Genomic DNA, 15,548 nt, shown 5'->3' with positions numbered 1-15,548 from the left:
TGACTGGAGATTTTGCAGAAAGTTAGCCAAGGGGTTAATCAAAGGTTTGTTAGAATTGGCTGATATGGCCAAGGAAATCTATGATCATGGATCAATAGTGCAAGCCACGTGAACTCATTTTTCCCCCATATACATCTGGATTTTGGATACATTCCATGACAGTTTGAATGATCTGGTTAAAGGAGTGGGTATTTCAAGGAGGAACATAGAAAATAACTATATGGGATAGAGGCAAATTTGTTCATTGCAGAGTCTTATTTATAGTCAGGCAATTGGGATTCCACAAGTTGAGTGCAAAATAAGTTTTGTAGGAAAGAGTTATGAGAAAGAAATCTAGACCAAACAGCTGTTTTGGCAGCTTATACTTCTGCATTAACAGAGAAGAAACCATACCTTTGATAACCTGAATAATTATAAGATAAGTAAGACTCAGGGCATTTTTACATTATCAAAGTGGAGATGAACTGCTGAGGATTTTACTGCACAAATTAGACAGGAGGTATGTTTTTTAATATACTAGTGCCTGTTGATAATTCTGAGATTTCACACACTGAAACTAATGGGACTAATAAAAGGTTTTTGTAACAAGAGAACTGTTATATCTATGTCAACAGCAACTTGAATGAAGAAGTTATATCAGTGGTTAGAGACTTAGGGAGTAAAAGATGAAGATACAGATACAGGAGCTTATGTAACAACACGATTCGATATGGGCACACAGGAGGCTGGACTATGGCCACTTAAATATTAGGGATTTACTGAAGGGAAAGAACCTTCCTCTGAAATCTCAGTAGTCATTGCTTTGGACAGCAAAACAAGACAGGGCATCCCGAATGCATAACTGCTCCTTCCCTGGTCAATATGGAAGCCTTACAGCTTCCTGGTTTTGGGCCAGCTCTGACAGAGTACCCAGAAATTATCATAAAAGTCTTTGCCATGGTTAGACACCTCCGGACAAAAGTTTGGAGAGTAGTATAAGAATGCAAGTATAAGACAGCTAGAAAACAGTGCAACATCTTTGGATGTTTTCCCACAGATCATTTTCTCATGTTCCAAATGTTGGTATTTGTAACAATTTTGGATCATACCACTGGGGATGTGGATGGTATCAAAATTACTTTCAAAGAGAAGAGCTTAACACTGATGTAAAGGAGATGATGACTTTGTTGGAAGAGATGAATGAGATAAAAGGAATCATTAGCAAAGACCAGCTAGCACATCCTAGGAGTTTAGCAAGGGTCTGAACAGTTTCTCTCAGAAGAGAAGCTGTTAAGTTTTAGGAGCTCTGAACTATTAGTATCACTTTGGAGAGCCAGCATCACAGACTAATGTAAAATACCATCCTGACTTAATAAACTCAAGCAAACACGTCCAAGAAGATGGTATTTGTGTGGGAGTTGTCACAGTGCCGAGAGACTACTGATGAGCAGCGGCAACAGCCATAAAAATAAGAGACAATAAGAGAGTTAATATCCTGTGTTAAACTTATGATAGCAAGGCAGTTCAGTGTGCAAAAATACCAATTAGATTGCATGTTTTGCTAAAAAGAAAACCACCAAACATGATAAAGCAAGAAGAGCTTTTGATTCAGTCCAAGACACCATATTCCTTTAGAATTGGTCAGAGCAAAATAAGAACGTGGCAACTAACAAAAATATTATATATGTGAATATATGGAAATATGTGGATAACCTTCAATCTTGATAAAAATGATAAATAAAGAGATATATAAGAATAAAAGCTAAATGGTGGAGAAAGTTCAAAGCACCACTTGATCATATGAACAGCCACTAGCATACTCAAACATTTGAGTTTCTAAGAGACAGGCATTACTATTAGAAGTGGCTGCCTGAGGATCAGAAGAGAGTAAACAGGCTGAAACAAGAAGGTACTCACCATTCAGCAACATGATAATGAAATGGGAGTACTGCCAGTCCAGATTAACAGGATGAAATAGTGTAGAACAGAGTAGAGATAGTGGAGGAATGAGGCATTTTTAACAGAGGATGCACCTAGTAACAGCAGGAATCATCTTGACATGGACTTGCTATACAGACCAAAGCTTTTAGGTTATATGGAAAGAAGCTAAAAATGCACCTGAGACAAGGGAGGAAAAAAAAAAAAAATTATCTTCAACACCTTAATTCCTGTTCTAGAGTGTTTTATACATTACTATAATAAGAGATATTTTCATGATTTTGATGCTTAGGAAGTCCTGAAAAGGATTAAGGTTTATACCACACCCATGAATTCTCCATTAATTAGTTTGTGTGGTCTCATTTTGACAATGGTTTAAGGCTGCTACCAGAAAACAAATTTTATGAACAGGAAAACAGTCAGTATGCAATTTATAATCAAGCTTTTGGCAGTAGATTGAAAGTTTCACATCATGTACTATCCAGTCAGATTTGGCAAAGTGGACAGAATGAACACAGCTATAAAATATGAATTATCAGAAGCAAAACAGCTGAAATTAAATGCTTTCCCTCTACTGGCAGCTATTAGAACAATGACTGAAATAACTATGAATAACTCGACTTGCTGTAGTGCAGCAGCTCATAACAAAATTTGAGGATTGCAAAACTAAAACTGGTTTAATACATACGGTGATTTCACAGATCACAGAAAGGACACAAATCACTTTAGTGTTTTTTACAGAATAAATGCCTTGGCAGTCTAGAAAGTGAAAGTTTGTAATATGAGACCTTCTTTATACTTGAAATACCTTAAAAATAAGAGACGGTACAGGTACATACAAGTCAGCTGAAAATTCACCCAGAAAAACCTAAACTACTATGAAGTACTTTGTTTCCCAATTGTTTCATGAACATGATCTGTGAAATTGCAAGCACCTGTGCTACTTTATGGGACTTCTTGCAAATTATGCAAATTCCTGTATGATGTCCTGCCCCTAATTGTGGAACTAGTACAGCTGGTACTTCACCATCTCTCAGCTAAAAAATTTGTTGGTAATTTACCAATTCAGTAGACCCAGAGCTACTAAACCTCTCACAATTATTAAGTCCCTTCTTTCTGGAGTGCCCAGACCTTGCACAAGGACTTCTTTCCTCTTCTGCATGAATAAATTAGGAGAACATGGAAGGAATGGGTTCAAGACCTTTTATTTGTTGTCCTACAGTTCAGTTAAGTTTGTCAAAGTAATATCTAGCTAACATAAAGATAAAAAAATCACTGAGTTTTACTCTAAGTAATGTTACCATGATGAAAATTACATAAGAATAATATTGAAAGGGCATAGACTGTTACTCAAACTAGTAGCTGTGATAGAGAACTAAGAAGAATTCCATTAAAATGCTATTGCTGCTAAACTTCTAAAGTATTAGATGCTTTGTTGTTAGTAGAATGTTAGTTATAGCAGTCATTAAGGTTTACAGTCGTTCTCTTTAAACATTTACCAATTCTGATCCTCCTCCCAAGAACATTACTTTCCCAATGTCAAAGCCCTTAAATATTTGCTGATTCAGCCTTTCGGTCTGAAACAGAGGAAACTGAACCAGGTAAAACATTCTGGAATATTCTGGCAACCATGTTTGAATAAAAATTTGTAGCTATGCATATACCAGTCAAACACAAGACAAAACATGAGGTACAGATAAAAACACAGAAGAAATTCAGACAACTAATCAAATCTATTTAATACCAGAAGTAATGAGAGAAGATTAAAAGCCGATGAATAAAAATAAGCTGAGTCTAAACGCAAGTATGGCTGGCAAGGAGGGTGGCTGAAGACAGACAGAAAGTGTATTAAGGAAGTTATATTATTCAGACCAAAAACAGGTTCTCACAAGAATACAGTTATTTACTGTATTCAGTGACTGCTATGCCATTACGAGTCATTGGATTTTTAACAGGTATGTTTAGTATAGGCTGACATGCAAGTGCACGGAGCTAGGATACACACAGATTAGGTATTTATTTTAGAGTTGGCTTTCAGTGCTTGTTCTGCTGCCCCTTGTGATACAGGAAATTATTCTGAGACTTTTTCCCAGCTTGAGCCATTCTTTATTCTCCTCCTGCAAGTAAAATGAGTAATGCATAGCAATGAGGAAAAATGTTGGAAACTGCTCCTACCAGAGTAAGTAGAAACATACTGATATTTGGCAAGTATGGATGACAGCCAGGACTTACGATACTGTCAACCAAAATGAAGAGTCTGCTTAGCTGAAAAACAAAGACAGGCTTCAAGGTCACAAATGAACTGGAGCAAGAATGTGAAAAAGAAAAGGGAGAGTCCACATCAACAATAACATCTGATTTACAGTTCCCAGCAAACACACAAGGAGAGAGCACCTGCCATCAACTTCTGCAAGATCAGCATGTTCACATTTGAAACAACTATCAGGTGTATCTGGCTACAAGGCTCTTCTACACCGTGAGCTTTTGAAAAGGATTTTGTAGTACTAGGGATTGTCAGGCCTGTTACTGAAGGTGATCTTTTTAAAGAGATGCGGCCTTTGAGCAAAGCAGCAGCACGCAGGTTGCATTTGGAGTGTCTGTTGTGACATTTTAAACTGTACATGAGATGGTGCAGAGAAAAGGGAAGGAAATAAACCCAACCGATCTCGAACTTTGAAACATGAACAAGTACAAATAAATCATAATTGCCAAATACACAATAATTGGTAGTATATTAAAAATGTAAGGAATTTATACATAGTACCATCACCAGTTAGAAACAAGTCTCTTGCACTGCATCTGGGTAACTGTAAAAGTCACACACAGTTGTCTTTACAGTTTAATTCTATTAGCAAGCCCACATTCTGCAACATAGCTGAGCCAAACAAAGAATATTATGCAAGCTTGATCCTGGATATGGAGACTTTATTGTTGAGGACTGGTAGACTCATATAGATAAAAAGAAGCTAGATGACAATGACATAAATTCTACTTTTCCTCTGCAGGCAGAAAATGACACGAGAAATCTTCAGGCCAGTGATGAGAAAACTGAAAACTCTGAAAATAAAAGTTACAATTTTATAAGAACTGACATAGCTACAAAAATGTTCAATTATTACATCCAGTAAATGTTATATCCTCATTACCAAAATAATTTAAACAGACTTTTAGTATATGCAGGTAAATCCAAAATAAGCACATAAAGCTAAGTCTTTATATAGAGGTATGTATTACAGGTGACTCAATTTTAGCATCTTTTGTTCTAGGGAGGCTGTGTGAAAGGAAAGGTTTTTGCCTTTCATCAATTTTCCAAAACTGGAAGCTTCTTTCATGGGAGTTCATTTAAAATGCTCTGCTAGCTCTATAGCAGAGTTCCTTATTGTTAGTAATCTGACTTTCATAATACTTTTATGCAAATGGATTGTCATATTTTACAGTCAACTCAAATCCAGAAAAAAACAGCTGTTAAACATGAGCACACAGCAGAAATATGCAGGCCATGGTGGGGTTTTTTTAGTAAGTGCAATTTTTACAGCACTTGGTACGTTCTAAGCACAGCTCCAACTAACCTGCAAATTCCCAACATGGTGAAAGCTGCCTTACACACTGCATTGCATCAAAAAGAAAATTTAAAAAAAAAAAAAAAAAAAAAAAAAAAAAAAAAGAAGAAATGCTTCACAGTCACCTTCTGATTGAGTTAAATTTTTGTTAAAAAGAACTTCTCAAAAATCACACTTCTATGCTGTCATGGGTCTAAAGACTACACTCAACCATTCTGTACTAGCACCTGCCTCTTCTCCAAGACCAAACTTTTTCCCTTCTGTCCTCTTTTGTTCACGGGAAATCTTCAGAGAGTTTCATGTGGACCTTGTGATGGATGAGACATTATTATCTGTCATTAGGAAGAAATCTAACCACAATTTCGAAACTGAAAGCAATGCTCGTATATACCCAGGTGGAAGGGAGCAGTGTGAAAGCTTAGCTCATTACAGGTGGCTGGTGCTCAACTTCCCCCACGTAACTGTCACCACCTTGGGCTCTTTGCTATGTAACAGCACGTGTACGTTCACGTAAGTAATGTAACTAACGGACTGCTATGAGGCTGGGTGGCATTTTAAGAGTGTATTAATGAAAGCAGAAATTAAAAGAGAGAAAACCTTATCTTTTGCCTCGGATTTACACGCATATACCAGTCACAGATCCAGAGAGGCAACTTCATAGCCAGCCCTTCCGCGTTACCTCACGCCTCGCAAAACCGCCGAGCCACCAGCAAGCCACGTTACGTTCCCACGTACTTATAACCGTAAGCCGTACTGGTTTATTTTATCTGACGCTGCAACATCACCACGGACCTAGCCCAGAAACGGCTGACGCAAGAACGGGCGCCTCACGGCGCTCCGAGCGGCAGCGGGCGGAGGCACGCGACGCACCCGGCACGCGACGGTCCGTTACGGCACCGCCCAGCCCCCGTGCGCGGGAAAGCGGCGCGGCCGCCGCGGGCCACGTGACCCACCGCGCTATGGCCGCCGCGGCGTGGGGATCCCGCGTCGTGGCGGGGGGGGACGAGGACGGCGACAGCGATGAGGACGGCTGGGATATCGGCGTCGTGGGGGTTGAGCCGCAGGTGGGGCTTAAGGCGCCGCGCTCCCGGCGACCTCGAACTGGGGCCGGCGGCGGAGCGGGCTCGGCGCCGGCCTGAGGCCGCGGTGAGGGGAGCGGGGCGCGGTGGGCCTCGCTCGAGGAGGGCGGCCTCGGGAGGAGCTGCGGCCGGCGGCTGGGATTATTTCCTAGCAGGGTAACAGCGGTGTACCCTGAATCCAGGTGTAAATACAACTTAAATTTTCAGGGTTTGTCATCTTACATAAAACCTTAATGATTATTTAAAGCCCTTTTCTCCCTTTAATAACAGACCCCAGTTCCTACTTCGACATGAGAATAAATTTAAAACCGACTAGAGGCCCATAAAGCTGTTTTATATCTTGCATCTCTGAGACTGTTTCTCGTTAACATGAAGATTTAAGTGATTTTATTACATGTTAGGTGTGAGACGTTGGATAGTGTGAGGTAGAGGGAGATTCTGCAGGGCTTTTTAGCTGTTGGTTTTTCTCATGGCTGGAATAGGAAGTGGAAGTAACTGAATACTTGCAGTACTCTTGCTGAAGGTTATAGTCAGTTTTTCGGGGCCTTAACCATTAAATTGAGGTTCTTATCGAAAGATATGCATTATTTATAAATTGTTGACTGAAAAGAGAAAAAATAGGGCTAACTTATTATATTGGCTGTTTCTCACATTTTGGTTTCTTATATATTGAGCACTTATTAAAATCTTTGCAAAAGTTATTGGAAAGGTATACTACAGTGTGCTAGGGGGAAGTTGTATAATTCTGAGCTCTTGTGTTATGACTTCAGAACTTACAGAATGTGTTTTCTTTTCATGACAATTTCTGTCTGCAAAGAAACTAGTGAATAGTTCTCCACTTACCGCTGTATGTCAGTGTTTTGTATAATCTAGATAATGCCATCAGTAATCTAGATAATGCCATCAGCAGTCTTCAGCTGCATCTGGAGCTTCAACAGAGAACAAATCTGTGATCCTTTTGAAAGAACTTGAATCAGGCAACTAGTCCTTTAGTTAGAGCATTTTTCAGCCCGGTCACTTATGATGCAGCAATACCAATTCCTCTGCCACCACAGAGGGAGGAGGAAAGAGGAACAGTAACCCTTTCCAGCAGTAGATTCATGCTGCATTAAGCCATGCAACAAATTGCTGAGCTATGTTGCCTCAACTCTGACTTTTATGTCTGGTAGATACATTTCTGAATGCTGTGCTTTGCAACGTGTGAAATGTACAAAAAAGGTACATAAAGGTGTCGCAACATTTTTGTAGCACCAAAAGATGAAAAAGAATCTTAATTGAAATCAAATACCATTAAGAAAAACTGAGCGTGGCATAGGAGGATAGCGGGTCTGTTGAGAAAATATTTACATTTTCAGAGAATGGAACCTTTCTGAAAAGTTAATTTTAAAACTTATGTTTTACAGTAGACTCTAAATGGGTCTACAGAGATGGCAGAAGGAAAGTTTTACCTTGTTCCGTCCCCCCCGCCCCTGAGCTCTGCTTTGCCCTTTTATACTGAAATCAAGCTGTAGTTTTTACCTTGAAAGTTACTAGGTTTTGACTTAATTTTCCTTTGCTTATCTAGCAGTTGGATCAAATGTTGCAGGCAGATAAGAATGAAGCATTAAAGAAGGCTCTGTTTCGTGGTGATGTGTCATTAATTGAAGAACTCTTAAACTCTGGTGAGGAAATTCAGTTATGAATTTGAATATATTTAATTGAACTTGGCAAGAATTCTAAAGCTTCAGAGTTCCTAGTTTCAAAATAACGTGCCAAGTGCATGTAGAACTACGTGAACGTTTCCAATACATGATGTAAACTCTTATTTTAAAGGTGAAATTGCTTTTTCAGTGACTCAGCATGCAGTATTCCAGCTAATAACTTCTAATTTATATTTCTTTCGTCAGTCAGGAGCCCTGAAAATTGAGAAAACTCTAATGTGTCAGCTACAAAATAACGTGTTTCTTTGTTTTCAGATGCATCTTTAACCTGAAAAAAAAAAAAAACAACAAAAAAACAATTACAGACCCTGAATTTGAGGTGGTTTAAACTGAAAGTGAGAATTCAGTGCATGGTCTTACTTTGGTGTTGAAGGTTGGGGGGGAGGGGGGGGGGATGGCTTTTTTTGTTTTAATATTCTCCAAGTTTGGAAATTACTTTTATTTTTCTCACTTAACAGCACTGTTAAGTTTCTGCTATGTGTCCTGTGTAATACTGCTGTCCTGGCAACATCAGCTGGACAAAGATTTTGTGATTCTGAAAGGTCTAATAAGGTGTATGTAGCATTTGTCACTAAAGTAATTTGTCTTAATACTAAAAGCCTTTCTCCGTGTTATGTTACTCAGTATTTGTCTATAATGTGTTTCTGTTATTCAGTGTTAGGAGGATTGGATCACTTATTGAAGCATCCAGGGCAATCAAAAACTGCATAGCTGAGTTGACCTGCCTAGTGATAATTGTCAGGAAGTTCTGCTTCACCAAGCAAGCAGAATATAGTAGCCAGGAGCTTGTTCTCTGAGGAAAATCTGTCTTATGGCTGGAAGAAAGTAGTTTCCTAGTTAGCAATGGGGGTTTTTTGAGTTTTGAAACAATTACATTACTTGTCCTTTTAGAAGAAGACTGTTCCTAACCACAGTGGCAGAATGCTTTTCTTAAACTAAGTAAAAACTATTGCACAGGCTGAAACACTGAGATATAATGCTGAGTGAAATAATCCTCATTCTTGCTTTGAGAAAATATGCTTATTTATAGGTAGAGTTTTTAGTGATGTCCGTGCATCAGATTGCTTGTTTTGTTACAGCCATCCATTTTTAATCACTTGTATTTCAGTCAGATGCCAATAGTTCACTTTCCATGTTGATGCCTGCTACATAATAAGTAGTTCTGTGCTGTTGGAAGAAGATGATAGGTATCTGTAAGAGCATAAGGTCAGGCCAAAGACTCCTCTAGTCTAGTGTCCTGTTTACTGAAATGCACAAGGCAGTATCACAAGAGAATCTATCATTTGACACCGTCCCACACAACATCCTTGCTTCTGAATTGGAGAGATGTGGATTTGACAGATGGACCACTTGGTGGATAAGGAATTGGCTGGATGGTCCCACTCAGAGAGTTGTGGTCAATGGCTCAATGTCTAAGTGGAGAGCAGTGGTGAGTGACGTTCCTTGGGGGATGATATTGGGCCTGGCGCTGTTTAACATCCTTACCAGTGACGTGGACAGTGGGATTGAGTGCACCCTCACTCAGCAAGTTTGCTGATGACACCAAGCTGTGTGGTGTGATTGACACACTGGAGGGAAGGGATGCCATCCAGAGAGACCTTGACAGGCTTGAGAGGTGGGCCTGTGTGAATCTCATGAAGTTCAAGAAGGCCAAGTGCAAGGTCCTGCACATGGGTTGGGGCGATCCCAAGCACAAATACAGGCTGAGCCATGAGTGGATTGAGAGCAGCCCTGCACAGGACTTGGGGGGTACTAGTGGATGAAAAACTGACTGTGGGACAGCAATGAGTGCTCACAGCCCAAAAAGCCAACCATATCCTGGGCTGTATCAGAAGCAGCATGACTAGCAGGTCAAGTGAGGTGATTCTCCCCCCTCTACTCAACTCTTGTGAGACCTCACCTCCAGTACTATGTCCAGCTCTGGGGTCCCCAACATAAGAAGGACATGGACCTGTCGGAGAGAGTACAGAGGAGGTTCATGAAGATGATCGGGCTGGAGCACCTCCCTTATGAGGACAGGCTGAGAGAATTGAGGTTGTTCAGACTGGAGAGGAGGAGGCTCCAGGGAGACCTTATAACAGCCTTCCAGTACTTAAAGAGGGACTAAGGAAAAGATGGGGAGGGAGTCTTTATCAGGGAGTGTAATGACAGGATGAAGGGTAACAGGTTTAAACTGAAAGAGAGTAGATTTAGAATGGATAGAAGGAAGAAGTTATTTCCTGTCAGGGTGGTGGGACACCAGAACAGGCTGCCCAGAGAAGCTGTGGCTGCCTCCTCCCTGGAAGTGTTCAAGGCCAGGTTGGACTGGGCATTGAGCAACCTGATCTAGTGGAAGGTGTCCCTGACCATGGCAGGGGGGTTGGAAATAGATGATCTTTAAGGTCCCTTCCAACCCAAACCATTCTATGATTCCTGAAAATGACTAACAGTAAATTTTGACCCATCCAGTACTGTCCTGCAGAGCAGTAGAACACAATGCCTCCCTAACAGGGAGGGGTTTCTAAAGAAAGGTTGGCATTGTCCTTCAGAGGATCAGTGCTCAGTCAGATTAAATCTTTGCCTCTAAAGTTGCCTTTAGTGTATGTTCACTAGAGCTTGTAGAAGCTTGCTACCAGCATTTGACCAAGCTCAGGATTTGTGTTAGAAATTGATTTCCTAGCAACAGTTGAGGCCATTCTTTCAGGTACAGTAAGATCGTGTTGTCTTCTGCCTTGCTTAGCTATTTCTTTAAGAATCTTTGGTGCTAAGGCACCAGAGCCAAAGCTCTTTTAGGAGATGGACAAGCACAATGTCTTCTCCTATCCCTCTATAAAATGGCAACATACTAAGAACAATTTTCTGAAATTCATGTCGCAAAGTAATGCAAGCAAGTAGCAGGTTCAGAGATGACTTGGGCATTTTGGTCTGCTTTGGGAGTAAAATATGTAACACCATATAACTAATATGTTTGTTTTCCTGAAATTGAATTGAAAGTTAGGATCTCATGACAGTTTAGGGTGATCAAAGATATAGCTCCAGTCAAATCTCCATTCCTGTTTTCATTCAGCAATCTGTTCCACTCCTATCTTTGCATGAGTGTTGGAGCTCATCTGATCTTTTGGGAGCCAGTTGAGGGAGTTAAAGTAGTAGTAAACTATGGGAATAAGGAGGGGGTGTGTGTGAATATTTTTATGGCCAGTTTAGGGCTCTGAACCCTGAGTCAAAGGAGAACCATAGCTGATGCAGCAGTGGGAGACGTCAGCAGCTCTGATCTAACTCAGCTTTAAGGTACTGTGGAACCACAGAACAAACTGCTGACAGACTTAAAAGAAATCAGTATTTCTGTAAGAGAGAAGTCTTCTATAATGGAGCATTTTAGAACTTTTCCCTCAGATAAGCTGGGTCTGAATTTTAATGGGTTCTAATACTAACAGCTATTCTTAAAGTAAATTAAAGTTTTTCAGGACCTCTTTTTTTTGATGTCAAACATGGAATTATTTAGCATAAAAAGCTGTATGTAGAGGTTGGTTGTAGTTCTCTGGGCATTACCTTGTTAACCATATTGAATTTGAGGCTATATTTTTCTTTATAAAAAAGAGCCTTTCTACCATAAGTATTATTAGCCACAGTCAACAAAACATCTGAAAGAGATACCAGAGAAACTGTAGTAATCACAGAAAGAATGTAATTCTTCCATTGCTGTTCTTCTGCTTCACTGTTATTCACATGCTTCCTATAGTTTCTGCTGTAGAGCTTGTCTGGGGCCAGAATGTATTTCTCTCTATTACTGGTTAAAGAGGAAGATTTTTATTTGTAACTCAGACTGTAAGAAAGAATTGTGTATGTCCTTTGCCTTCTAGATGTAATTTGTGAGGTTTTATGACTGGTAAGCTCCTCTGCTCATGCCCACAAAGGAACACTGAGAGGTAATGGCAGGTGGGGGAGCCCAAATAATACCCTGGCCCAGCTTCTCCCAGACCCGTCGTGGAAGATATCAGCCCATCACAGGCCCAGCTCCACAAGCCCAGAGGAGCAGAGAGGCCCAAGGGTGAGCAGGAACCCAAATTACAGATGTGGAGGAAGGGACTCCTAGGGCTGTCATAGGGCCCTTGTGCCTGAGTGCCTGTAACTGTAGAGACAGGAGTGAGTGAAAGGATGTGCCAGCCACAGGAGTGGGACCAGGGGCTAGAGGCTTGTGTGCCTGTGACGCCAGGAGCTGGAGGGGATAGATCTATCCCATAGGGGAGCAGGAGGAGACCACTGGTGCTGTCTGTGTTCACGAGTGCCCTGTCTGTGTTGATCAGTGTGGTTGGTAGTGTATGTGAGTGCCTGCTGGGAATACATGCTCAGCGTCGACACTGGTTGAACCTGGGGGCGTCGAGCTACACCAGCCTTGCTTATCTCTGGCTGTTGGATCTGGCCTGATTTTTCACTAAAAGTTTTTTTCTGGGCTTCACTGTTGAATTATAGGACTCTTTAAGGGCCTTTTAAATGCTAAACTAATGCTGCATACTTCAAGAACAGCTCATATAATGAGAGAGTCTGAGTAGTAACCAAGGGGAGACATTTCTGGTTCAGTCAACAACTCCTATAACCATGCAGCCAAGAAACAACATGACTGTTACTGTTTCAGTTGTCCTTTCTTTGTCTTCATCTGAGACCCTAGCTGGTTTGCACTGTGACTTTCACACTGCATGGTACTTAGAGGCAGTGACCACAAAGATGGCAGGAGACCATGCCGGATAAACAATCTGTAACATAGCTTTGACATTCCATTGCCAAATAGACCATTCTAAAAGCACCGGTGTCATAGCAGATAGTGTCTGCTATACATGTCAAGAAAGCAGCAAGGAAAATACCCTCTCAAGAGTTTTACTAAGTCAGTATGCATGCCAAATAGGTCTTCTGTCAGTATTATTCAGATACGTACTAAAATAAAAAGCTCTGCATGGGAGCTCTAGTTACATGGACTGCTTTTTTTTTCTTAAGAGGAAAAAGGTTTTCTTAAGGCTGGCAGAGCCCTTTCCTACGAGTGTTACTTCAGTGGGCTGTTGGACATCAGACTTTCTAAATTCTTGGAAGTGCCTCATCTACAAGGAAGTGCAGATATGACTGCTAAGGGATGCTTATTGGCTCCCCTTGTGGAACTTGGCTGTGGGCTTCAGTGAAATGTTTTGTATACTGCAGACAAACTGGCATGCTGTGACTTTTAAGGACTGCAGTTAGTATGTACGCATTACTAAGAAGATTTGATCATAAATTGTGGCTTGCAGGTGTTAGGATGCTTCAACACCTGGCTTTCATTGAATGTTACCTCTTTACTGATCACTCCTACAACTCCAGTGATCTTGAACAGTTGAAGAATCAATCCAAGAGCAGTGAACTTTTATTCGCTCAGCTTTAATGACTTTATGTTGCTACACTGAGCACATCTTTGACAAACTACCAAGGCAGGGAAAGTAAATACACATTTTGCACGAAAAAGTATGCGTGTAGCTTGACTGTCACAAATTTCTTAGGACAGTTTTGATTTTTTTTTTCAGAGCTGTCTCTTGTAAGTAAGTATTTTTATCTATAATCACTGTTGGGCTGATATGGAACCAACTGGTGGAAACTGTTCTAGAGGAAGTAATATTTGAGGAAGGATTGAAGAAAAGATGATTCCTCTTACTGCAAAAAAATGTATAGAGATTTTTATTTGAAAGTTATCAGATTAGTATTTTGCTCTGGTACTTCATTCTTGGTGAATTTGGGAGGTCTGTCTGGCAAGCATAGTTCTAGCCACAAGGGAGGATGTGGGTATTATAAAGAGTAACAAAAAAATCTAGTGATTGTGACTGAATCTTGCATAATCTTCTATTTCTTCTTTCTATTGAGATAATATTTTGTTAGTACTGAACACAAAACTGGTATCCGCTAGTTAACTACCTTGCGAGGCAGAGAATAAAAGGAGCTGTGAAGCTGGAAAACTCTAGTCAATATGGTCTTAATTACCTGACAAGCAAATTGCTTCTATAGCAGTCCACTTGGCTTGGCAAGAATCAAAATTTTTAATTTTGATGGAAGAGAGTACATAAGTGGAGAGAACAGAGATTCTGTGCACTTCTCTGAAATTATTTTTAAAGCTAAATTTATTACTTAAATATTTATTGAAATGTAGTCTTTCTGTGGTACTTCTTGGATTGAGAACTGAGCTTTCTTGGTGTCACGTTTAAAAGTTGTTTTCTGGTGTTCTAGATAAAGGTGTATTAAAGAAATTAAAACTATATAAGAGCCTTCTCTCCCTAGGACTAAACACAAACAGTGTGTAACCTTTGTATTGATACATTTTGAGACCAAGGTTTATAAAAAGCATGTTTATTGTGGTGAAGTTTTATGATTTTAGTATCTTCAATTTTGACAGGTATAAACATAGAATCTAGCTTTCAGTTTGGATGGACTCCCCTGATGTGTGCTGCAAGTGTGGCTGACTTTGCAGTAGTGCGTCTTCTTCTGGACAGAGGTGCTAATGCATGTTTTGAAATAGGTAAGATGTGAATGAAAAACACTGGCCAGTAATGCTCAGTACCAAACATTGTCCTATCCTTATTCTTTTTTAACATATATAAGGAAAAAGTCTAATTTTACAGTGAAACTGGGACCAAGTCTAACTTTCACAGTTTTGAAGTAAAAGCAGTAGTTTTAAAGTAAAAAATTGTTTTGGAACTGATCTGATCTGTTAAGTGAAAACTGTTCTTCAGTGTGTTCTGCAAGAGTTCAGTGGAGCTTCTAAGTAATATCAGTTCCTGTGTCAATTTTTATGGTTTAATAATAACTTTTTCCTACTTAAAGTGTGGTTATTTTCCTCCTCTTTCATTTATCAAAGTTCAACAAAAAACATTGCACTATGGAAGAAACTGATACAAGACACAATGCTGCCAAGAACACAAAAGCAGTGATCATATTTTCCAGTAACTTGACAATATTTGTAATAGTAGTAGACTGAAATGCTCTGAAAATTTTCTTGAACTTCTTAGCAGCTGATCAGAGTATGAGATTAGAGTAAACTGCCTGCGCCAAAAGCTATCATGCCTTTGAATTACTGTCCTTGTAGCCAACTTCAGAGAACTTCCATATGGCTGCCTACAACTCGTACCTGTTCCTTGTTTATGGCTATGGAGAGATATAAATGGGGCAGAAACTGCTATGGGAAGCAGTTTCAGCTGACCAGTTAACCAACATGCACGGCATTTTTTCAGTGTGTGACCAGCAGTGTTTGCCCTAACTGGCAACTTGCTAGGATCAGGTTTCTCATCTTGTTTCCCTGTTAGTCT

General features: G+C 40.1%; 1 protein-coding gene across 3 annotated transcripts in view; it reads left to right on the top strand.

Annotated features, from left to right (window-relative positions):
• Positions 1 to 6,343: 6,343 nt before the first annotated feature.
• The window catches only part of ASZ1 (ankyrin repeat, SAM and basic leucine zipper domain containing 1), a 43,127-nt gene continuing 33,922 nt past the window's right edge, over positions 6,344 to 15,548 (top strand). For 2 of the 3 annotated variants that reach the window (XM_033007289.2, XM_033007287.2), the window contains exons 1-3: positions 6,344 to 6,541; positions 8,121 to 8,217; positions 14,639 to 14,761. In XM_033007289.2, coding sequence (XP_032863180.1) covers positions 6,437 to 6,541; positions 8,121 to 8,217; positions 14,639 to 14,761 — 325 coding nt within the window. In that variant the 5' untranslated portion in view covers positions 6,344 to 6,436. The remainder of the gene's footprint in view (positions 6,542 to 8,120; positions 8,218 to 14,638; positions 14,762 to 15,548) is intronic. The other variant, XM_033007288.2, reaches the window with a different exon arrangement.

This window comes from Tyto alba, unplaced genomic scaffold (genome assembly GCF_018691265.1).
Source record: "Tyto alba isolate M040663 unplaced genomic scaffold, T.alba_DEE_v4.0 Super-Scaffold_2, whole genome shotgun sequence".
Taxonomy (NCBI): Eukaryota; Metazoa; Chordata; class Aves; order Strigiformes; family Tytonidae; genus Tyto; species Tyto alba.
The sequence above is the reverse complement of the archived record's forward strand: the minus strand, read 5'-3'. Positions and strand labels throughout refer to the sequence as shown.